Source organism: Hemitrygon akajei, chromosome 2, assembly GCF_048418815.1.
Source record: "Hemitrygon akajei chromosome 2, sHemAka1.3, whole genome shotgun sequence".
Classification (NCBI taxonomy): Eukaryota; Metazoa; Chordata; class Chondrichthyes; order Myliobatiformes; family Dasyatidae; genus Hemitrygon; species Hemitrygon akajei.
Window position 1 is genome coordinate 93,176,144 of NC_133125.1, and position 24,459 is coordinate 93,200,602.

At 39.3% G+C, this 24,459-nt stretch overlaps 1 protein-coding gene across 1 annotated transcript in view; it reads right to left on the minus strand.

The window, feature by feature from the left end:
* LOC140714547 (low-density lipoprotein receptor-related protein 1-like) overlaps positions 1-24,459 on the minus strand; it is a 1,940,354-nt gene that overhangs the window by 817,694 nt on the left and 1,098,201 nt on the right. The window contains exon 14 of the mRNA XM_073025830.1: positions 23,540-23,732. Coding sequence (XP_072881931.1) covers positions 23,540-23,732 — 193 coding nt within the window. The remainder of the gene's footprint in view (positions 1-23,539; positions 23,733-24,459) is intronic.

The window sequence follows — 24,459 nt, forward strand, 5'->3', positions numbered from 1 at the left end:
TATTTCAATTGTTTCAAAATATTTCTCACTTTCGTCAGTATACAATATCCCATGATCTCTTGTGCAATCGAGCACATATATTTTATGATGTAGCCAGTTATTTCTGCTGTTTTTTTAATTTACGATTATTATCACCCAATATTCACTGTTTTAGAACCAATGAATTTTGTCCATTTCTGCCTTTTTTTTAACTTGACCATCTTCCCTTGTGAAGAAAATCAACGTGCTGTGCTTTTTTTAAACGCAAATGTCTCACAACACTTTTTTAGAACTTGAACATCTTTCTGATCTTCAAAAGGTGGATAATCAACTTGGTTTCACTTAAACCTTCCTTGTTGCCACTGTTATGTTGTGTAACTCCTAAACATAAAAGCTAATTGAAAGTAAAAGAGGGGAACCCAGGAAAATGTCTACATTTTGTTTTTATTTTTAGTGAAAGATGCCCTTATGACATGGTGGCATAGTGATGTGTGCCATTCATGTACTTTTACACAAGACCCATAATGAATTATTTAAATAAACAAGGAATGCTTAATCAAATGATATGTTTAATTTCCAACATGACTCAAATATTTCTGAAATATTAAACACACAACATAATCCTGAGAATGTCCCACCACCAGTGTTGCTGGGAAAACATGGACTAGCTCTGGAAAGCAGATGCAATGGGGATCACTTGATGTGTTGTAGGAAATCAGTTACTGAACGAACTCAGTAGACCTGAAGCAGGACCTTGAAACATTGAATAACACACACAATATGTGGAGCACCTTAGCAGGTCAGACAGCTTCTATGAAGAGAAATAAAGAGACAATGTTTTGGGTTGAGACCCTTTACCCTTCAGTGGAAACATGGACATGGAGCATTCTCTTTGCTCCACAGCTGCTTCTCAGCCTGCTGAGTTCTACCAGCAGTTTGCTTTCTTTTGCTCTAAATTATAGTCTCTTGAATCTCCATCACTGGATGCATGCCTGATGTGGAGAATGTGTCAGATGTAGACAAATATATATAAAAACTGAGGTGTTTGGTCACATATCCAATTTGTAACCAAGAATTTGGCCAGAAATAGATGCAATCATGCCTACTTCAGAAAAACAGGAACAAAATTGTTTAGGTAGGTGGTGGAATGATGAAAAAAATAAGGTTACTCATCCAAAATTTCTCAACCTCTGTTCTTCAGTTGAAAACCAGGGTAACCAACAGTAATAATTCAGCTTTAGCACAGCATGCTTCACACACATAATTGTGTCTTGGCCAATGTTTTGATTCCTTCTGCTTGAACTAAGTCAGAACAAAAAGAAATCACAGCCAATCCCTTTTTAACCCTTGAGGGGCATTGTATATTTATTTTCAGATTAACAATCAAAAACATGTTTTATCTTTTTGCCTTCAGTACAAAAGCCTTCAAGCAGATGGACACATGAGAGCTGAAAAGAAGAACAAGTTACAGTACATTAAAAAAAAGTATCTTTTCTTGCAGCTGCAGGGGTTTTATTGATTCATGCAACAAATAGTTTTCATCCCAGTAGCATCCATCAATCTTGAAATGGAAGCAACTTGATAATGACACTTTTGTGCTTCATTGAAGATTAATCACAACTGCTAAATCATTATTAGTCATTCATAATCAGTTGTAAGGGGTTATGTTCTTCATTTGTGTATGTTTCACTGTATAACCCACAGGAGGTGTTACTGAGATTACCATACACAAATATTAAGGCTTAGATGAATCTTTGCTGTGGTAGTTGCACCACAGCTCTGATGTATTCTTGAGATTTTAAAGAAATTGCTGCATGATTACTTAGTTAATACAATGCCCAGAGGAACAAAGTCTTATTTATAAAATAATCATTTTTTTTGTTTTCACTTCTGATACTTCTAATACTATTCCAAAGATGTGTGAGGAAGTTTTGAATACCTATCAGACTCACTTCAAAGCACTTCACACATAATGAATGACCTTGAAGGAGAATGATTGGTGTGATATTAATGATATACCTCAACATGTGTACAGAAGGATTATCTCATGATCAGCAGATCAGGTTACTTGAACAGTGGTCTGTAAGATAGACTTGTTCTTTGAGAGCTCTTGATGTCCCACTTAAGACAGCACTCCAGAAAAGGTGTGTCAATATTCTACTCACATGCTATTCATTAAGAACATAAGAACATAAGAAATAGGAGCAGGAGTAGACCATCTGGCCCATCGAGCCAGCTCCTCCATTCAATAAGGTCATGGCTGATCTTACCATGGACTCATCTCCACCTACCTGTCTTTTCCCTGTAACCCTTATTTTCTCTACTATGCAAAAATCTATCCAACCTTGTCATAAATATATTTACTGAGGTAACCTCCATTGCTTTATTGGGCAAAGAATTCCATAGATTCACCACTCTTTGGGAAAAGCACTTCCTCCTCCCCTCCATCCTAAATTTACTCCCCCAAATCTTGAGGCTATGTCCCCTAGTTCTAGTCTCACCTACCAATGGAAACAACTTTTCTGCTTTTATCTTATCTGTCCCTTCCATAATTTTATATGTTTCTATAAAATGAGATCTCCTCTCATTCTTCTGAATTCCAGTGAGTACAGTCCCAGGTGACTCCGTCTCCTCTCATAGTCTAAACCCCTCATCTCTGGAATCAACCTGGTGAACCTCTTCTGTACCACCTTTAAAGCCAAAATATCCTTCTTCAGGTAAGGAGACCAGAACTGCACATGGTACTTCAGACACGGTCTCACCAGTACCCTGTACAGTTGTAGCATAGCCTCCCTGATCTTAAATTCAATCCCACTAGCAATGAAGACCAACATTCCATTTGTCTTCTTGATAGCTTGATGCATCTAAGTCTGCCTGATGGATCCATTTCTTCCCAGATACCTCGCTATTTCTCCTTTAATAATAGCTTCAAGCATTTTCTTAGCTACAGGGGTTAAGCTAACTGGCTGATAGTTACCTGCCTTTTGCCTGTATCTGTTTTTGAACAGTGGTGTGACATTCGCCATCTTCCAATTTGTTGGGACCTGCCCAGAGTCCAGAGAATTTTGATAAATCATTACCAAAGGCTCTACTATAACTTCTGCCAATTCTTTCAGTACCCTGAGATGCATTCCATCAGGACCACAGGACTTGTCTATCTTTAGCCCCACAAGTTTGCTTGGTATTACCACATTAGTGATAGCTATGGTACTGAGGTCCTCAGCTCTCATCGCATCCATAACATCTCCCTTTGGCATGTTAGATGTGTCCTCCACCATGAAGACTGACACAAAATAGTCATTCAAAGCCTCAGCCGTTTCCTCATTACCCCTTCTTGTCCTCTAAGAGACCTACGTTCTCTTTAGCCACCTTTTTCTGCTTTATATAATTGTTTAAAAAATTTACTATCTGTTTTTATATTTTGTGCTAGCTTGTTTTCATAATTTTTCTTCCCTTTCTTTATTGCTTGCTTAGTGTTCTTTGTTGCCTTTTAAAGTTTTCCCACTCTTCTAGTTTCCCACTACTCTTGGCGATTTTGTACGCACAAGCTTTTAATTTGATGCCTTCCTTTATTTCCTTAGTTATCCAAAGCTGGCTCTCCCCACCTTTACTATCCTTGCTTTTAACTGGAATATATTTTTGTCGAGCATAGTGAAAAATCTCTGAATGTCTTTCACTGTTCCTCAACTGTCCCACCGTATAACCTGTGTTCCCAGTTTACACAAGCTAAATCATCCCTCTCCCCATTGTAGTCTCCATTATTTCTGCATAATACACAGGTTTTAGATCGAACTATTGCACCTTCCATTCATATATGAAACTCAGTCATACTGTGATCACTCTTTCCAAGAGGATCCCTAACTACAAGATCGCTAATATTACCTGTCTCATTGCACAGGATCAGATCCGAGACAGCATGTTCCCGTGTAGATTCAATAACATGCTGTTCAAGAAAGCTATCACGCATGCATTCTATATTGGGTAACCAACTTGATTCACCCAATCTATGTGCGAGTTAATGTCTTTCACATTCTCTTGCTATTGTAGAGTGGAGATCATAAAAGAAGTGAGATGGATTAATAAAGCAAAAATATTACTTGCAAAGAGACCATTTGTTCTATTGTGTCTGTCTCTGTTGTAAATAAAAAGATTCTCCTCTTCTCGTACTAGGTCTATAACCTGGTAGATAGATAGATAGATAGATAGATAGATAGATACTTTATTCATCCCCATGGGGAAATTCAACTTTTTTTCCAATGTCCCATACACTTGTTGTAGCAAAACTAATTACATACAATACTTAACTCAGTAAAAAAATATGATATGCATCTAAATCACTATCTCAAAAAGCATTAATAATAGCTTTTAAAAAGTTCTTAAGTCCTGGCGGTAGAATTGTAAAGCCTAATGGCATTGGGGAGTATTGACCTCTTCATCCTGTCTGAGGAGCATTGCATCGATAGTAACCTGTCGCTGAAACTGCTTCTCTGTCTCTAGATGGTGCTATGTAGAGGATGTTCAGAGTTATCCATAATTGACCGTAGCCTACTCAGCGCCCTTCGCTCAGCTACCGATGTTAAACTCTCCAGTACTTTGCCCACGACAGAGCCCGCCTTCCTTACCAGCTTATTAAGACGTGAGGCGTCCCTCTTCTTAATGCTTCCTCCCCAACACGCCACCACAAAGAAGAGGGCGCTCTCCACAACTGACCTATAGAACATCTTCAGCATCTCACTACAGACATTGAATGACGCCAACCTTCTTAGGAAGTACAGTCGACTCTGTGCCTTCCTGCACAAGGCATCTGTGTTGGCAGTCCAGTCTAGCTTCTCGTCTAACTGTACTCCCAGATACTTGTAGGTCTTAACCTGCTCCACACATTCTCCATTAATGATCACTGGCTCCATATGAGGCCTAGATCTCCTAAAGTCCACCACCATCTCCTTGGTCTTGGTGATATTGAGACACAGGTAGTTTGAGTTGCACCAAATCACAAAGTCCTGTATCAGTTTCCTATACTCCTCCTCCTGTCCATTCCTGACACACCCCACTATGGCCATGTCATCAGCGAACTTCTGCACATGGCAGGACTCCGAGTTATATTGGAAGTCTGATGTGTACAGGGTGAACAGGACCGGAGAGAGTACGGTTCCCTGCGGCGCCCCTGTGCTGCTGACCACCGTGTCAGACCTACAGTCTCCCAACCGCACAATCTGAGGTCTATCTGTCAAGTAGTCCACTATCCAATCCACCATGTGAGAGTCTACTCCCATCTCCGTTAGTTTGTGCCTTAAGATCTTGGGCTGGATGGTGTTAAAGGCACTAGAGAAGAAGAAATAACAACTCTTCAAGTATACATTCAAGTACTGTTTAAATATAGTGATGGTTTCTGCCTTTTTCAGACAATGAGTCTCTGATCTTTACCAGACCAGCCTCTGAGTGTAACCTTTCTCCTCATTTTCCCTTTAATCTTTCTACCAATTACTTTAGAGCTATCTCATGTATTTTGACCCTCTGTTAGAGGCAATAGCTCTTTCCTATTTTCTTTATCTGCATTCTCATAATTAATTCCGACCTCAGCCTCCTATATTCCAAAGTAAGTAATCTTGGCATAATTTATCCTTCCCCTTATCTATAATTTTCTAGGAATGGACTGATGTGACCACTGACACCAGGCAGAAAACCTCTGAAGTGTATTGATAATGTCTGGGGTCACCCATCTTGTAAAGATGCTGCCCAGAAGAAGTCAACATCAAACTGCAGAAAAATTTGCCAAGAACAGTCATGGTCATGGAAAGACCATGATTGCCCTCTTCATATGACTTGGTACACAACGAACAAAAAAACCCAGTCATGGTATGATCTATTTTCATTATAACCATTGGGGAGGAGATACAAAAGGCTAAAGACCTACACACAGAACATGAGGAACTGCATCTTTCCTTATGCCATCAGATTTCAGAATGCTCTATGAACCCATGAACACTAACTTGATATTCTTCTTTTACACCATTTATATATTTATTTTTGTAATGTATATTTTCATGTCTTGCACTGTACTGTTGCCACAGAACAATAAACTTCCTGACATATATCAGTGATAACAAACCTGATACTGATTCCAATGCTCTTTTATTCTGCCTTACTAGCTCTTTGTGAATTTTAGAGCAAATGTCAATTTTTATCATATTACGAACACTTTGATATTCCAACCTATATAGTATGTCCAGAATTGAAGGAAAGACAGTTCATTAGTCGATATGATGGGTCTTTGACCTAAGACATTAAGCTTCATTTTCCACAAATGCTACCTGACCTGTTGAGTATATATCCCCAACATTTGCTGTTCTCATTCCAGAGCGAAACAAAACTGATTGTTATGATATTTCTTCTCCTCATGTTACTCCATTATTATAGCCATGAACTCATTTTGGTGTACTGAATTTCCATTTAGAATACCTATATATATATTTTTTTACTTGTGGTGCAACATTTCAATGCATATTTATGCAACTTACTATTGGGTGGGGAGCATTACAGTAATTTAATGTTAGCTATCAATAACATTTTCCATGAAACCTTGGGAAGAAGTTTGTATTTATACCTCGCCATTTATCATTTATCAATTCTACTTTTATCTTTTTCTTTTATGTGCACTGAATTGAAGACAATTGAGAGTACCTCTGAATATCATATCCTTCTATTATAAATTGTCTTTGAAATAAAGCTTCTAATTACTTTGATGATATTGTATCAAATTTTCCACAAATAAATCTGTTTGCATTTGATATCTATATGAGATCTGCCTCTGATACTTGAAATATTCACAGAAAGTTCAAGTAAAACATATAAGCTCAAGAATTATCAGATCCAATGAAACTTCTATTTGTGAATAATTGGACTTAGCACAAGGTGCCTGAGCAATGGAAACTGGAAATAGTAACACACTGAATTTTTCATAAGCAAGAAGTATTTGCAAACATCCTGCAGGATATAAATGGAAATTAGTAAAAGTAGATTTAAGGTTTTACATCAGGAAGAGCTCAGAGAGTGAGAAACATTTCCATATCCAACAGAAATGATGGAAGAAACAGAAATATCACTCAGTTTGATGCCGGATGCTCTGTTGGCAAATTTACAGTGCTAGAAGGATTACACTGATGGGACATATGTCCTTACCTTGTCCCTGACTTACGAACAAGGTTAATACAAAATTCATTACATTTCCACAGCAGAAACATTGTGACATTTTAAGATAATCTCATTATCTCGCCTAAAGTGTGAGATCCTTTTATTTTACTGCTGTAATTCTGGCAGATATATTTAAAATATTTATTGATTGCATAATTCATTTTTCAGCATATAATTTGTGTACCCAAAGTGCATTGTAACACAACTGAAGTTTTTTTTAGTTCAGTATCTCCAGTCTTTTTCTCTAAAAATCCATATCTCTCCTTTCACATACATTAACGGATCTTTTTGTTAAAGAAGTTGATTTAGGTTTTAAATTTTAAAAATCCAGAAATCATTTTATTATCAGAATGGATTTTTTCCAAAACCCTTCATTCAATCTTCTCTTCTTCCAGACCCCATCAATTGCTTGTATCTGTTTGTAAGATAATCCACCGAATCAATGCTTTATTACCAGCCGCATTGTCATTCCTGCAGTGGATATCTTGAAAACATATTTTTCATCCAGAAATGTGTCTGAAATCCTTGTATCATTTTCATTCTTGCACAAGCTACACATTCCATTTATCATCACCTCATAATCTGAAGTCCTATCTTTCCATCAGCACTTTTTTTTTCTGAATTGCTGTGACAATATTTCAAATTAAATTTCAATATGTTAACTGACCCCTTAGTAGTTTAAGTCTTTGGTGGCAAGTAATCTTAGAGGATTGGAATTAGTAGTTAGGGGTAATTCAAAAGCTGATTTAACTTTTCAAATGTGGCTCAAACTGTTGTTACATCTCGGAAGCAAACAATTCCAGAACAACTTCTTCCCCTGCCATCAAGATTCTGAATGGACATTGAACCCATGAATTAGTTCACTACTTTTCTATTTCTATTTTTGCAATACTTACTTAATTTGTCTAATATATATATATACTGTAAATCAGTTATTTCTCTATTATTTATATTATTATGTGTTGCATTGTAGTACTACCACAAAGTTACCAAATTTCACAATATAATGCCAGTGATATTAAACCTGATTCTGATTCTACTTAATGGTAAAGGAAACCTTAATTCTGTTTTATTTTCCAAGAGTAAAGAGAAGATCCATTTTGTAACAAACAAGCATATATTACAATAAATTACTTGCCCATCAAATTGACCTAATTTTGACTCAGAGTCAGGACACTTCTACAGTGAGGGTTGATGCAAAATACTTATTATGTTCATCTGCCAATCCTTTGTCCCCCATTACTACATCACCAGCATCATTTTCCAGTGGTCCAATATAAATTCTCACCTCCCTTTTCACTTTTCATATAAATGAAAAAACGTTTAGTGTCCTGCTTTATATTATTGGTTAGTTTGCCCTCATATTTCATATTTCTCTTCTTATGGTTTTTTTTATTTGCTAGATTTAAAAAAACTTCCCAATCGTCCAGCTTCCCACTTACTTTTGTACCATTATATGCCCATTTCTTTGTCTTTCATCCAGTCCTTAGCTTTCCTTATCAGCTGTGGTTTCCTAGCCCTGCCGTTTGAGAACAACTTCTTCTGTGGGACATATGTATCCTGTGCTTTGTGAACTATTCCCAGGAACTTCAGCTACATCTGCTCTGCAGTCATCTCTGCCAGTATCCCCCAGCAAACCACCTGGGCAAGCTCCTCTCTCTATAATTTCCTTTATTCCATTGTGATACTGATCCATGTGATTTTATGCTGCTCCCTCTCAAATTGCAGTAATGAAATCAATCACATGATGATCACTGCCTCCAAAGGGTTCCTTTACCTCAAGCACCTAATAAGATCTGGATTTTTACACAATACCCAATCTAAGATAGCCTTTCCCTGAGTAGGCTCAAGGACAAACTGCTTTAAAAGTCATCTTGTAGGCATTCAACAAATTCCCTCTCTTGTGATCTGACACCAACCTGATTTTCCCAAACCCCTTTCATAGTGAATTCCCCCATTACAATTGTGACATTACCATTATTACATGCCTTTTCCAGCTCCCTTTGCACTCTCAAGCCCAAATCTTGGCTACTATTTGGAGGCCTATATATGATTCCCATAATGTTTTATTTACCCTTGCAGTTTCTTAACTCCACCCACAAAAATTTGACATTCTATGCCCCTATGTCACCTTTTTCTAAAGGCGTAATTCCAACTCTTTCCAACAGAGCCACACCACCGCCTAGGCCTTCCTGCCTGTCCTTTTGATACAAATTTTATCCTTTAATATTAAGCTCCCAACTACAATCTTCTTGCAGCCACAACTCAGTGATGCCCACAACGTCATACCGTCCAATCTCTAATTGCGCTCCGAATTCATCCACCTTATTCTGAATGCTACGCACATTTAAACTCAGCATCTACAATCCAGTATTCTGTGCCCTTTTGAATTTTGCCTCTGCGGTACAAATGATCTCTTTTCACTGTCTGCATTTGTACCCATACATGGGTTTTCCTTCTTTACATTCATGTCACGCACATCATCTACTTGTAAACCTGCTGGCTCATCCTGAGCACTATCATACTGGTTTCCATCCTCCTCCCATATTAGTTTAAATCACTCTGAACAGCTCTAGCAAACATACCTGCAAGGATTTTGGTCCCCTTTGGATTCAAGTGCAACCAATCCCTTTTGGACAGGTCACACCTGCTCCAGAAGAGGTCAAAATGATCCAGAAATCTGAATCCCTACTCCTGCTCCAATTCTTCAGCCATGCATTTATCTACCACCTCATTCTATTCCTATCCTCAATGTCGCGTGACATAGACAACAATCCTGAAATTTCTACCCTTGAGTTTCTGCTTCTCAACTTCCTTCCTAACTTCTTACATTCCGTTTTCAGGATCTCCTCCCTTTTTCTGTGTCATTGGCTTCAAGGCCTCCCACTTACCAAGTACACCTTGCCAGAAAACTGCCTGCCACAAGCCACACATGCCACATCCTTTCTAATACCATCAAAATTGGCGTTTCTCCAATTTAGAAAGTCAACCAGTGGACCAGACCTATTTACTTTAAAACTAATGGCACTGTGATCACAAGATATAAAGTGTTCTCCTACATAAACTTCTGTCCCCTGCCCATTCTCATTACCTAATAGCAGATTAAGTATCACGCATTCTCTCATTGGGACTTCTACGTACTGATTAAGGAAATTTCCTGAAAACATTTGACAAACTTTATCCGATCTAGTTTTATTACTGTATGAGAGTTCCAATCAATATGTGGAAAGTTAAAATCACCTACTGTACTATAATAATCTTATGTTTCTTGCAACAGTCTCCAATCTCTCTACAAATTTGGTCCTCTAAATTCCTTGGACAGTTGGGTGGTCTGTAACATAGCCCTGTTAACATTGTCATACTTTTCTTCTTTCTCAGTTCCACCCATAATTGTGGATGACTTCAAGATTGGGAGTATGGTGAACAGTGGTGAAGGCTATCAAAGTTTGTAGTGGGATCTGGACCAGCTGGAAAAACAGTCTGAGAAATGGCAGATGGAATTTAATGCAGACAAGAATGAGGTGTTGCACTGGCCAGACCAATCAGGGTAGGTCTTACACAGTGAATGGTAGGGTACTGAATAGTGCAGTAGGACAAAGGGATCTGGGAATACATGTCCATACTTCATCCAAAGGGGCATCATAGGTAGATTGGGTCTCAAGGAAACTTTTGGCACATTGGTATTCATAAATCCAAGTATTAAGTACAGGAGATTAAGTTACGTTGAAGTTGTATAAGACATTGGTGAGGCCTAATTTGGAGTATTGTGTGCCGTTCTGGTCAACTACCAACAGGAAAGATGTAAATAAGGTTGAAAATATAGAGAAAAAATTTACAGGATGTTGCCAGGTTTGGAGGACCTGAGTTATAAGTAAAGATTGAATAGCTTAGGACTTTATTCCCTTAAACATAGAAGGTTACGATGAGATTTGATAGAGATATACAAAATTATGAGTTGTATATATAGGATAAATGCAAGCAGGCTTTTCCCACTGAAGTTGGGTAGGACTACCACCAGAGGTCATGGGTTAAGGGTGAGAGGTGAAAAGTTTAAGAGGAAACTTCTTCATTCCAAAGGTCATTAGAGTGTGGGATGAGCTGCCAGCAGAAATGATGCATGCGAGCTTAATTTCAATGTTTCAGAGAAGTTTAGAGAGGTAACTGGATAGTAGGGATATGGACAGCTATGGGTCCAGGTGCCAGTCAATGGGAATAGGCAGCTTAAATGTTTCGGCACGGATTAGATGGGCAAAAGGTCCCATTTCTGTGCTGTACTTTTCTGGGACTCTATGACTGCAGTCATAAATTATCTCCAAATCTCTGTAGTTTTCAATGCATTTTCAGAAGACTTGCCAAACAATGGGAAGATGAGTAGTTTAAATGATAGACTTAATGAGAGTTTCTGAGAATGCAGTTGATAGGTTTTGATGTCAAGGCTAATTTTGTTTCCCAGGACCTTGACTGGTGGGACAGCTTGTTCTGGAAGCTTTGCACAACATGCATATTTGGTGGTTTGCTGTTGCCATCAGTTCTGCAATAAAATAGATTCTGAGAATACCTACTGGAAAATGATATTGAAATTCACATCTGTAAATTGTATAAGCTGCTTTCAAAAACTGGACGGACATCAATTACCAGAATAATACTGTTTCAGAAATCAGAAATTACAGGCTAACAAATAAATATCAATCTGAAAGGCATTTGGTGATTCCAAAATAAGCCTGTGTGACTTAAAAGGAAGTTGCTATCATGTTTATTCTCTCTCGCTTTTTTCACCATACTTTAAACAAATGTCATTGGGGAAAAACTGTGATTTTGTTCAACTTCTGCTTGAAATGATGGAACAAGAAACTATCTTGGTCTCTTGCTTACCAAAGAATCACTGATTGCAAGTTTCGCTTCATACTCTGACAAGTATGCTGCTGTGAGTACAAGGATAAAGTACAAATTGGTAGCAAAATGACAACTCAAATTACTGGCTTCCTTCTTCCATATTTCTTCCTGCCATCTAAATCTTCTTCCCAAAGTAAAAAACAATGAAATGTTTGTTGATTCATTCTTTGTGCACCAGCCAGAATCCCCAAAGCAAATCAGATGCATGACTTTCTAATTATGAAAATAAAACACGCCACTTTGAAATCATTGGAATTTCTTAACACAAATCACAAAGAGATGAAAGATCTAACACACACAAAATGCTGTTAGCCAGCCAGTATTGTGAGGCAAATGGTCCTGATTTCAAATCCAGGTGGCTCCTTGCATGCTTTCCATCCATGGTGGGTTGAAATAGAAAACCAGTCTCATAAGAAGTAGTCACATGCTATGGAAACAGCAAGATGTGAAAAGGAACAACAAAATACTGGAGGAAATCAGCAGGACAGTGAACACATGTGGAAATGAGTAAGCAGTCAACGTTTCCGGCTGAGACCCTTCAACAGGACAGGAAAGGAGGGGGGAAAGATGTCCGAATAAAAAGGTGGGGGGGAGGGGAAGTAGAATAGGTTGGTGAAGCCATGTGGGTTGGAGATTACGGAATCTGAAAGGAGAGGAGAATAAGGGGAGATTTGATTGAGAGATGCAAAATTATGAGGGGTATAGCAAGAAACTAAGACCTTAAGACCTTAGGACAAAGGGAAAGAGAAGGAGACTCATGGGAAATTGATAGGCAGGTGAGAAGAGGTAAGTGGTCATAGAGGTAAATAGAAGAAGAGGGGAAAGAAAATAAAAGATTGTTTTTACTGGAAGGAGAAATTGTTATTCATGAAGCTACCCAAATGGGTACAACAGGTGGTCATGATTTGACATTTTGGAAAAGGAATTGAAATTGGAATTACAATGTTTGGCTATTGGGAAGTTCCACTTTTGGTGAATGGAGTGGAGGTGCTTAACAAACTGGTCCACCAACTTACAATGGGTCTGACCAATGGAAGGCCACATTGGGAGCAACAGATACAATAGATGACCCCAGAAGATTGGCAGGTGGAGTTTTATCTCACCCAGCAGGACTATTTATCGTCCCTGTCGGGAGGGTGAGACAGGAGGTGAATGGGCATTTGTAGCACGATTGTCGCTTGTGGGGATAAGCATCAGGAGGGAGATCAGTGGAGAGGGATGGATGGACAAGGAAATCATAGAGGGAGCAATCCCTGCAGAAAGTGGGGTTGAGGTAAAGATATGCTTGGTGGTAGGATCTCTTTAAAGGTGGCAGAGGTTGTAGAGAATGAAGTGTTGAGCGTAGAGGCTATAGAGTGTTAGCTAAGGACAAGTGGAACTGTTAAGGTAGTGAAAAGATGGGATGAGTGCAGATGTTTGGGAAATGAAGGAAGTGCTGATGAGGAAGCATCAATGGTGGAGGAATGGAACCCCTGTTCTTTGAAGAAGGAGGACATGTCTGATTTATGGAATGGAAAGCCTCATCTGGGAACAGATATGGCAGAAATGAAGGGAATGAGAAAAGGGAATAGCATTTTTACAAGGACAAGGTGGGAAGTGTTATTGTTGAGAAGGGTGAGATGGAGATCCAGAGATGAAGACAGAGAAATCTAGAAAGGTGAGTGAGTTGACAGAAATGGACCAAGTAAGTTTAAGGGCAGGGTAGAAGCTGGAGGCGAAGTTGAAGAAATTGACAAGCTCAGTATGGGTGCAGGAAGCAGCACCGATGCAATCGTCAATGTAGTGGGGGAAGAGTTGGGGAGCATCCTGGAGAAAGCTTGGAAGATAGAATGTTCTACATAGCTAACAAAAAAGTGGGCATAGTTGGGACCCATGCGGGTGCCCATGGCTACCCCTCGGATCTGCAGAAAGAGGGAAGAGCCATAGGAAATATTGTTGACCAGTTCTGCCATTCAGAGGAGGGTGGTGGTAGAGAGAGGCTGGTTGGTTCTTTATGTTATGTTGTGTATCAGTCCATGTCTATCCAAATACTTAGTCCCTTAGAATACCTTCAGGAACTTATCCACCACTGATGTCAGACTCATCAGCCTATAGTTTCCTGGCTTATTCTTAGAGCCTTGGAACAACTTGAGCTATCCTCCAATTCTCTGGCACCTCACCCATGGCTAAGGACACTTCAAGTACCTCTGCTAGGGCCCCTGTAATTTCTAAACTAGCCTTCCACAACGTCTAAAGGAATACCATGTCAGGCCAAAGGGATTTATCCATTCTAATTTACCTCAAAACAGCAAGCAACTCTTCCTCTGTAATCTGAGTCCATGACTTCACTGCTATTTGCCTCACTTCCATAGACCATCTGCAGTGTAAATACAGAAGCAAAAAGCCTATTTAAGATCTCCCCCACCTCTTCCATCTCCATGCATAGACAACCATTCTGATCTTCAAGAGGACAAAGTTTTCCTTCTGCCATCCTTATGTTCACAGCTTCCCTTTTGTTATCCCTCTACTTTTATAACTACCGCTCTCCATTGTGGTGAGTCTCTCTGCCCTCCCTATTACAACCACATCCTTCCTGCAATGGGATGACTAGAACTGTACATACTACTCCATTTATGATCTAATCAGTGTTCTGTTCATCTGCGATATATCATTCCCTCTCTTCTGCTCAATGGAGGCACAAGAGACTGCTGTTGTTAGAATTTGGAGCAACAAACAACCTGCTGGAAGTTGGACAAGATCTGTGTGGGAAAAGGAATTGTTGATGCTTCAAGCTGAACCCTCGCATTAGGAGAAACAGCGAAATGTCCAAGCACCAATCCCTGCAGTCCATAACTTGTTAATGTCTTCCATTCTTCTTTCATCAAGTTCCTGAGACAGCTTCTGAAAAAACTCAATCGTGTCTATGAAACATCATCTCCCTGCTGATTTATCCTAATCCGTCTATGTCTTCCCAAGTGAACATGAAACCCACACCTCAGAATAGTCTTCAGTAACTTCCCTACCTTTTCTGTTAGGTTCACCGGCCTTTGACAAGGTGCCACATGGGAAGTTTGTCAAGAGGTTCAGTTGCTTGGCATTCAGGCTGAGTTAGTAAATTGGATTAGACATTAACTTCATGGGAGAAGCCAGAGGGTTGGTGTAAATACTTCCCTTTTTGTCTGGAGCCCTGTGACTAGTGGAGTGCCTTGGAGACTGGTGCTGGGTCCATTGTTGATTGTCATCTGTAATCAACAATCTGGAAGATAATGTGGTAAATTGTATCAGCAAATTTGTGGATGACACTAAAATTGTGGGTGTGGTGGACACTGATGAAAGCTATCAAAGCTTGTAGTAGCATGATCTGGACCAGCTGGAATAATGGACTAAACAATGGCAGCTAGAATCTAATGCAGATCATGTGACGTGAAGCAGTTTGGGAGGACAAACCAATGTTTGGCTTAAGCTGTGAGTGGTAGGGCACCAATGGGTGTGATAGAACAGAGGGATCTGGGAATACAGACACATAATTCCTTGAAAGTGCCATCACAGGTAGATAGCATCATAAAGAGAGCTCTTGGTACATTGGCCTTCATAAATGAAAGTATTGTGTCCAGGAGCAGAGATTTTATACTGAAGTTGCTGAGGCCTAGTTTGGTGATCATGTGGAGATCTGCTCACCTGCCCACAGGAATGATAGTAATTAGATTGAAAGAGTGTTTAGAAAATTTACAAGGATGTTGCTGAGACTTGGGGATGTGAGTTATTGGGACACATTGACTACGTTAGGACTTGATTCCCTAGAGCGTGGGAGAATAAGGGGAGGTTTGATTGAGAGATGCAAAATTATGAAGGGTATAGCAAGAAACTAAATGCAAGCAGGATTTCCCCACTGATGTTGGGTGAGACTAGAACAAGAGGTCAAGGGTTAAGGGTGAAACATGGAAAGAAACTTCTTCACTCAGAACGTGGTCAGAGTGTGTAAAAAGCTGCCAGCAGAAGTGGTGGATGTGGGTTTAATTTCAGCTTTTAAGAGAAATTTGGATAGGTACATGGATGGGAGAGTATGGGAGGGGTATTAGAGGGCTAAGGTCTGGGGGCAAGGCAATGGGACTAGGAAGAATACTAGTTCAGCATGACTAGATGGGCCTGTTTCTGTGCTGTTGTTCTATGACTCTATGACTTAATAATCTTAAAGAAGATAAAAATTGAGCAGAATTAATGTGATAGGCAGTCAAAATCTTTTTTCAGGGCTGAAGAGCTTAAAACCGGTGTACACAGGTGTAAGGTGAGAAAAGGGATGCTTAAAGGAGAACTGAGGCACGAGAAAATCTGCAGATGCTGAAAATTCAAGAAACACACACAAAAGGCTAGTGGACTGCAGCAGGTCAGGCAGCATCTATAGGAAGAAGTACAGTAGACGTTTCGGGCCGAGACCCTTCGTCAGGACTAACTGAAAGAAGAGATAGTAAGAGATTTGAAAGTGGGAGGGGGAGGGGGAGATCTGAAATGATAGGAGAAGACAGGAGGGGAGGGATGAAGCTAAGAGCTAGAAAGGTGATTGGCAAAAGGGATACAGACCTGGAGAAGGGAGAGGATCATGTGACAGGAGGCCCAGGGAGAAAGAAAGGGGGAGGGAGCACCAGAGAAACATGGAGAGCAGGCAAGGAGTGATTGTGTGTGTGTGTGAGAGAGAGAGAGAGAGAGAGAGAGAGAGAAGGGGGAAAATGATAGAATAAATAAATAAAGAAGGGATGGGGTAAGAAGGGGAGGAGGGGCATTAACGGACGTTAGAGAAATCAATGTTCATGCCATCAGGTTGCAGGCTACCCAGTCTTCCATTAATGCCCCACCTCCCCTTCTTACCCCATCCCTTATTTATTTATTTATTTATTTATTTATCTATTTATTTGTTTGTTTGTTTGTTTATTTATTAATTATTCCTCCCCCCCCCATTTTTTTCTCTCTCCCTCCCTCTCACACTCACTCCTTGCCTACTTTCCATCTCCCTTTGGTGCTCCCCTCCTCTCTTTCACCCTAGGCCTCCTGTCCCATGATCCTTTCCTTTCTCCAGCTCTGTATCCCTTTTGCCAGTCAACTGCCCAGTTCTTAGCTTCAACCCTCCCCCTCCTGTCTTCTTCTATCATTTCCGATTTCCCCCTCCCTCTCCCACTTTCAAATCTCAAACTATCTGTTCTTTCAGTTAGTCCTGATAAAGTGTCTCAGCCCAAAATGTCAACTGTACTTCTTCCTATAGATGCAGACTGGCCTCCTGCATTCCACCAGCATTTTGTGTGTCTTGGAGAAGTGAGGGGTAGGTTTTCACACTGGTAATTCTGGTGAAATGGAATGAGCTGACAGCAGAGATTGTGGAGGCAGTTACAGTTAAAATATCTAAAGTGCATTTGGACAGATACTTAGATTGGAAGAGGATATTGGGAGATGGGACTAATACAGTCAAATGGGATCAGCAAAAATACTGATCTTGATTGGAATGAATGAGTTGGGCCAAATGGACCCATTTGTATGCTGTATCATCCTATTACATTAATTCTCACACCAAATTTAATGTTTACTGTTGATCTTATCAGTTACAAGCCCTGATTCACCCTTCCACTTCCTTCATTCAACTGAAATTTAAAGATGAATTCCTGTCTGACACAATTGCTCCAGTCTCATCCCACCGACTCCTCACTCCCATTCAGAATCTTACGCTATTTCCTTTCAGATATATTCGGACTGCTGTGAACTTGATACCCAACCACAAGCACCCTGGATCTTTCGCTCCTTGATGCTCCAGCCACACATTTCTGCATTCAATCAAAAACTAGTCATGACAGTGAAAGAAAATATACAGTAGACTGGTAAAACGACCACTTAAAAAAAATCAAAGGAGGAGCCTATATGTTCATTACACAAAGCAGAATTGATAAAATTCAGAAAACATCACTTGGAAGTAAGAGATTCCCTAACTGAAGAAAAGTTCTTTATAGTTTATACAAAAATGTGTCATCAAAGCTTTGGAAACACTCAGATCTTGCCATGATGCTTTCAAGTTATTTCAAATGAATTAATACATCTGTGAAAGTAGAGGACATAGAGATTTCTTACACACAGGTTATAAATATTGTTATGACCAATTTATAAGATAATAGTTTGATGTATGTAAACAAATTAGATGAGCTTCTCAGCGGCTGCTTTAATGATAGAAGAATTGCAAAAATGCAAACTGATGTACTTAGTAAATTGAGAAGGCATTTGGAGTGGAGTCAATGGTCAGCACAGATTTATAATCCGCTGATCACACTCATCTCCAAAGAGATAATGTAGTGCTCTGTGCATGCCTACTTATCTGATGATCTTATTAAATGTGTCCTTTCATGACAAGCTTAATTTGAAAAGAATTTGAAGGGCGCTGTGTTGTACAGCAAGATTGGAAACAAGCCTTTCACATATGAGACCAGGGTTCAATCCATTCTGCATTGATACGATGAAAGCTTTCGCTGCCTGCTGACAAAAAGAATCCCATGTAAAATACATTTTGTTTGTCTTTATCCAAATCCCAGTGGAGATGAGCATGCAGTGTCAAACTGACCTCAATTTAACTGTAATTTCCACTATATTGATAATATCGCTAAATGTCATACTGTGCAGAAGTATTCCTCTTCTGAATCTGGCACTATATTCATTGTTAAATGGAGCTTTACTCTGCACTTGGCCATGCTACAATTACCACTGGATTTCAAAATCAGAAATGTTCCCTTATACTCCTCTGATAATCACAAATTGAAACCAGCAGGATAAAATTGAAGCTAAAGGTTCAAAGATCAATCCCTAATGCTAAGGCTTAAAATTCTTTTTTTTTACAGTTTGAGTCTGAAGCTGAAGTTGCAGGCTGCCAATCGAAGGAAAAAAAATAGTACAGTAGTATTAGTTCAATCACTGGGAAGAAAGCACAACAGCAATACACACAGAGATTATTTCTACAGGTAAAAAAAATCTTAACATATGGTGAGGTTCTTTTATTCAAAAGTTGCACTCCTTGCAAAGAGTAGAATTATAGAAAGAGATTGAATTATATAAAGAATTAATAACAAGGTGGCCTACAGGGAAGAAGTCATCTCTCTGACACAGTGGTGTCAAGAAAACAAGGTCTCCCTCAATGTTGCAAAAACAAAAAAGCTTGTTGTGGATTACAGGAGGAATGGAGACAGGCTAACCCCTATTGACCTCAATGGATCTGGGATTGAGAGGGTAAACAGCTTTAAGTTCCTCAACATCCGTATCACCAAGGACCTCACGTTATCTGTACGCACCAGCTGTGTGGTGAAAAAGGCACAACAGCATCTCTTTCACCTCAGACAGTTGAGGAAGTTTGGTAGGGGCCCCCAAATCCTAAGAACAGGGGCACAAGTGAGAGCATCATGACTGGCTGCATCACTGACTGATATGGGAAATGTACCTCCCTTAATCGTAGCATTCTGCAGAGAGTGGTGCGGACAGTCCAGCGCATCTGTAGTTGTGAACTTCGCATGATTCAGGACACTTACAAAGACAGGTGTAAAAAAAGGGCCCGAAGGATCATTGGGGACCCAAGTCACCCCAACCACAATCTATTCCAGCCGCTATCATCCGGGAAATGATACCGCAGCATAAAGGCCAGGTCCAACAGGCTCCGGGACAGCTTCTTCCACCAGGCCATCAGACTGATTAACTCACACTGACCTGAGTGTATTTCTATGTTACATTGACTGTTCTATTTATTATAAATTACAATGATTTCACATTGCACATTTAGAGGTAAAGATAATGTAAGGATTTTTACTCCTCTTGTATGTGAAGGATGTAAGAAATAAAGTCAATTCAATTCAAAAAGATATTTTTATAATTATATAGCTCCAAAGGTAGGGAACTTCTGATGTTAATGTTCAAAGTAAAAATGTAAATTATTCTCAGGTTTTACAGTTATCTTCTTAGTTTCTGTGTCTTTATGTAAGCTATAATTGGATGAGGACCTTGCACGATTCTATTTAAAGACCTACACAAGGTAAGGATAGTGCATGACTCAGAAATCTTGGCGGGCCAGATGAGAACAAGAAGTATTGAGATGGTATGTGTGGGTATGCTTGCATGTGCTGGGGAGTGCCACGGACTAATGATGCTGGCAGTGAGATAATTTGATATGATAGTGTAAAAATTGTGTCATGACATTTTAAACCTACGGTGTGGTAAGTGCACAGGAAAATAAGAGCAAGACTAGCCACTTGGCTGCTGCCATTCCTCATGACCATGACTGACCAATACTGACCTCAATACCTATTCTGTGACCATTCTTCATATCCTTCATATCTTCTAACTTTCAAATATTTATTTATCTCACCATTAACTAATGATGTGCCCTTCACTACTTTTAGAAACATAAAATTCCAGAGATGCAATTCCCTCTGAGAAAAGGAAATTCTACTTTATTTTTATTTTATTGAGATGCAGCATGGAATAGGTGCATCCAACATCTTGATCCACACTGCCAGCAATGCCCTGATTTAATCCTAGCCTAATCACAAAACAATTTACAATGACTAATTAACCTACCAATGGTGCATTTTATTGAGATTGTGGAAAAACCAGAGCACGTGGAGCAAACCCACGCAGTCACGGGAAGAACTTACAAACTCCTTACAGGCAGCAGCAGGAATTGAACCCACGTCACCTACACAGTAAAGTGTTGCGCTAACGACTACACTACTGTGCTGTTCAAACACCTCAGGTCTAAATCACCAACCCTTATGTCCGTTTGTTCCTGACTCTTTCACAAGTAGAAACATCTCAATGTTGACCCTATGAGCTCTCTTAGGATCTCAATTCAAAGGTTTCAAAGGTACACTTAATGTTAGAGAAATGTATACAATATAGAAAAACAGAAACACAGAAAACCAACAGCCCAATGCAGGCCCTTTGGCCCACAAAGCTGTGACTGTACATGTCCTTACCTTAGAAATTACCTCAGGTTACCCATAGACTTCTATATTTCTGAGCTCCATGTACCTATCCAAGAGTCTCTTAAAAGATCCTATTGTATCCACCTCCACCACTGTTGCCGGCAGCCCACTCCAAGCACTCACCACTCTTTGTGTAAAAAAACGTACCCATGACATCTCCTCTGTATCTACTTCCAAGCACCTTAAAACTGTATCCTTTCATTTTAGCCTTTTAGGCATTTCAGCCCTGGGAAAAAGCCTCTGACTAGCCACAGGATCAATACCTCTCATGCCTCTTCTTGTGTTTTTAGTTCTTCAGGTCTTCAGTGCTTGCCGCTAAGCCATGGAAGGTAACCATACTCTGGATTGGCAAACATGTGCTCCACCCGCTCATTTTTATTGAACCATTTCAAAGCTTTAGGGTGGGGACAGACTTTTTTTTTAGTTCTTTCAGGTCTCCTGCATCGTGCTTGCTTAGATGTATTATTAACATACATCCTGAAATTCTTTTTCTTCGCAACTATTCTTTACAAAGAATCAATCCTCATTTGTCTGAACTGCAAGGTATACAAACCCAAATGGTGAAATGTCTCTTGATAAGACAACCTTCTTATTCCAGGTATTAGTCAAATGAATTTCCATTGGACTACCTCCAATGCTACTATATCCTTTTTTATGTAAGGGAGCCAAAACTGAGTATAGTATATTCCAGATATGACCTCTCTGACATCCTATCACTATAACACTCTTTTAAAATTCCTATAAATGTCAAAATCTTCTAGTTGAGATTCATTGAATTGCATGGTCAGGTTTCTCTGTGTAATGCTACACATAATGTCACTTTAGACTGGCAATTCTGACCTTGCAGTCATATATTTAAGCAACACACCATAAAGCAAACATCACTCTTCTAACCACAGGGAAGTGGTACTACTGAATGATGCTTGCAGGAAGCATGTTCTATCTGTAAAAGAGCCATGGAGATCCTACAAAATTACCGTTGGTTTCCTTGGCAGGAAATCGCCAAGGAGGTCTCTGTAAGTGGTAACAGTGTATGTATGTCATCTATGAATGCTTGCACTTTGGAGATAGATACTTGCTTTGCAGGTAAATTGCTGTGCACTTTGCTTTGCTCCTGTGGGCTTCTCTTCAGCCCACAGGAGCAAAGTCTTCTCTCCCAGTGTATTAATTTTGGATGATCTCCTGAGAGTAGCAGTGTGCAGCAAATGGTAATACATGGTAAAATCAGCAGGCACCAGGACTGATCCTGAAACCTGGGACTCCAGGAAGGACTGTGACCTTGGCCTCCTCAAGTAAAGTAATTGAAGGTCTGCAAGACTGCTTTTGAAGTTGCAAGAACCCACAGATCGCTGTGAAATTGTTGGCACGTTAACAACAAAGCTTTAGTGAAATCAGATTGAGTTAAATCTGACGGTTCTGTGCATAAAAAGAACTACAGTTTTCTTCAGTCTAATGAGGTTGAAAATCCCACAAGAATCATAGTTTGACTGTTAAGCTATAATTGATAAAATCTGGGTTTGTTTTTTGCAGAAGGAGGGTACCAGAACAAATGCGAGCACAGCTGAATAGATTGGAATAAGATTTCCTGATGAGCACTGGAACATCCAGAAATGAACACAATATACTCAGTCAGACATTAAATCAATGTTCGACTGCACATTTGGTATTTTTTTTAATGGAACAGGAATTTCTTGGGCTCTCCCATCAGAAGAGAGGTGAAATAAAATCAAAAGTTGAAAGGATGACTATTGAAAGCAAAGATTGAGTTTATTGTCATTTGCAAAGGACTGTGGATTACAGTTGATGTGAGATTATCTATTTCAATTATTTTATAAAGTACAGTCATTCAGAGACCCAGAGATATGATTATTACAGAAAAAAGGAATGTTCCAACTTCTGTCCATATGCAAGTACAGTGCATATCTATGCACAAATAACCAATTCCATTAAGCATATATATAATTCATTATTTCATAATCCACTATTTTGTGCCACCAACTGCAAATCATGGAACTTGAATATCCTACAGTCTATGATTTTTATTTTCCCTTCAGTGAAGTCCATTATTGCGTACTATGGTTGCAGGTTGAGGTCAGTTTCAATTTTCCAGTTTTTGCCAACTTGTCCATGTGAAGACAAGGTGGGAATAGAAAACAGCATGTAAAATGTGTGCTTTCTAAGAAAATTATTCAAATATCAGAGATGATTCTGTTCTTTTTCGAAAAGTGAATGCTCAGACACTCCTGGAAAGTATCACATGCAATCCCACAAGTGATTCTTTACAGCCTTACTTTGCAATTGAATAGGATTTATAAATCATGACGGATGAATGTTATTTTTATATTTCATTTTGCTGTCCATTTTAAGCTTTTTACACCAAGAAGTAATGAATAACAAGATATAAAGAATATCATCTCTCTTACTTCTGCACAATTTATTTTCAGAGATTTGTCCAATGAGTGAAAAAATAACCCTGCTTGACCATTGCGAATGTACATTACCTTGTAACTGTTGCTGAACATCATAAATCCTCAGCCCAAACAACGGTGGTCTTTCCTTTCGAAGCAGTGTAACATTTCTTGTCAGCAAGTCCAATTGGAAAATAGATCCATTTGTATATTCAGTCCAGTAAATAAACTTCCCATAATGTGACAAGCCAAAGGGGTGATTCACTTCCTTGCCAGCATACACTATCTGAAATATTTGTAAAAGTGTAAGAGCTAATTATAAATAACCTTCAAACTGAACAGAAATTGGTGATAAAATGTAATAAATCAACAAAGATAATACAAATTTTATATGAGAAGTATTTTTAAAAATGTTATTTTTTAGCAAAATATGTCACAGTACAAAACTGAATTAATTATGGTTATTACATATTTCAGAAAAACCTCATTATACTGTTTTTTTTTAGCATAACTAACTAAGCAAGATGGAGCAATGTTTGGGTTCTGCATGAATGGTGCAGCTTAATGTAAGTCTAATATTGGGCTTTGCTTACATCGGACACCTCGTCAAATGGTGCTGATTGTTAACTGATGGGATTGTCAGTCATCAGCCATCTGTGAATCAGGACAAATCAAACTTCTATTGGCATTGTACGTCTCTTACTTCTCTTACCTAAATGGATGTAAAATATTTATGTGTGCATTAATGTGCGTTAAGGTTCCTAAGTTTGTTTTAGCCAGGGGTGGCAATGGAGAAAAGCTCCCACTACCTATTAAATGCTCCCAATGCCATTCGCCTCAAATAGCCTCTGACAAAAAAGTCCAGTTCTTGGCCTTCACTTATGGCCTAGCAACTAAGCCTGGCAGTACTGTACTGATAGGAGAGGGTCAAAGGTGAGTTACTGGCACCTTAAAGCCAGTTGTTTTGGGCAGGTGGGGTTCGTCAGCCATGGTTGGCAGCTCATTTAGGAGAA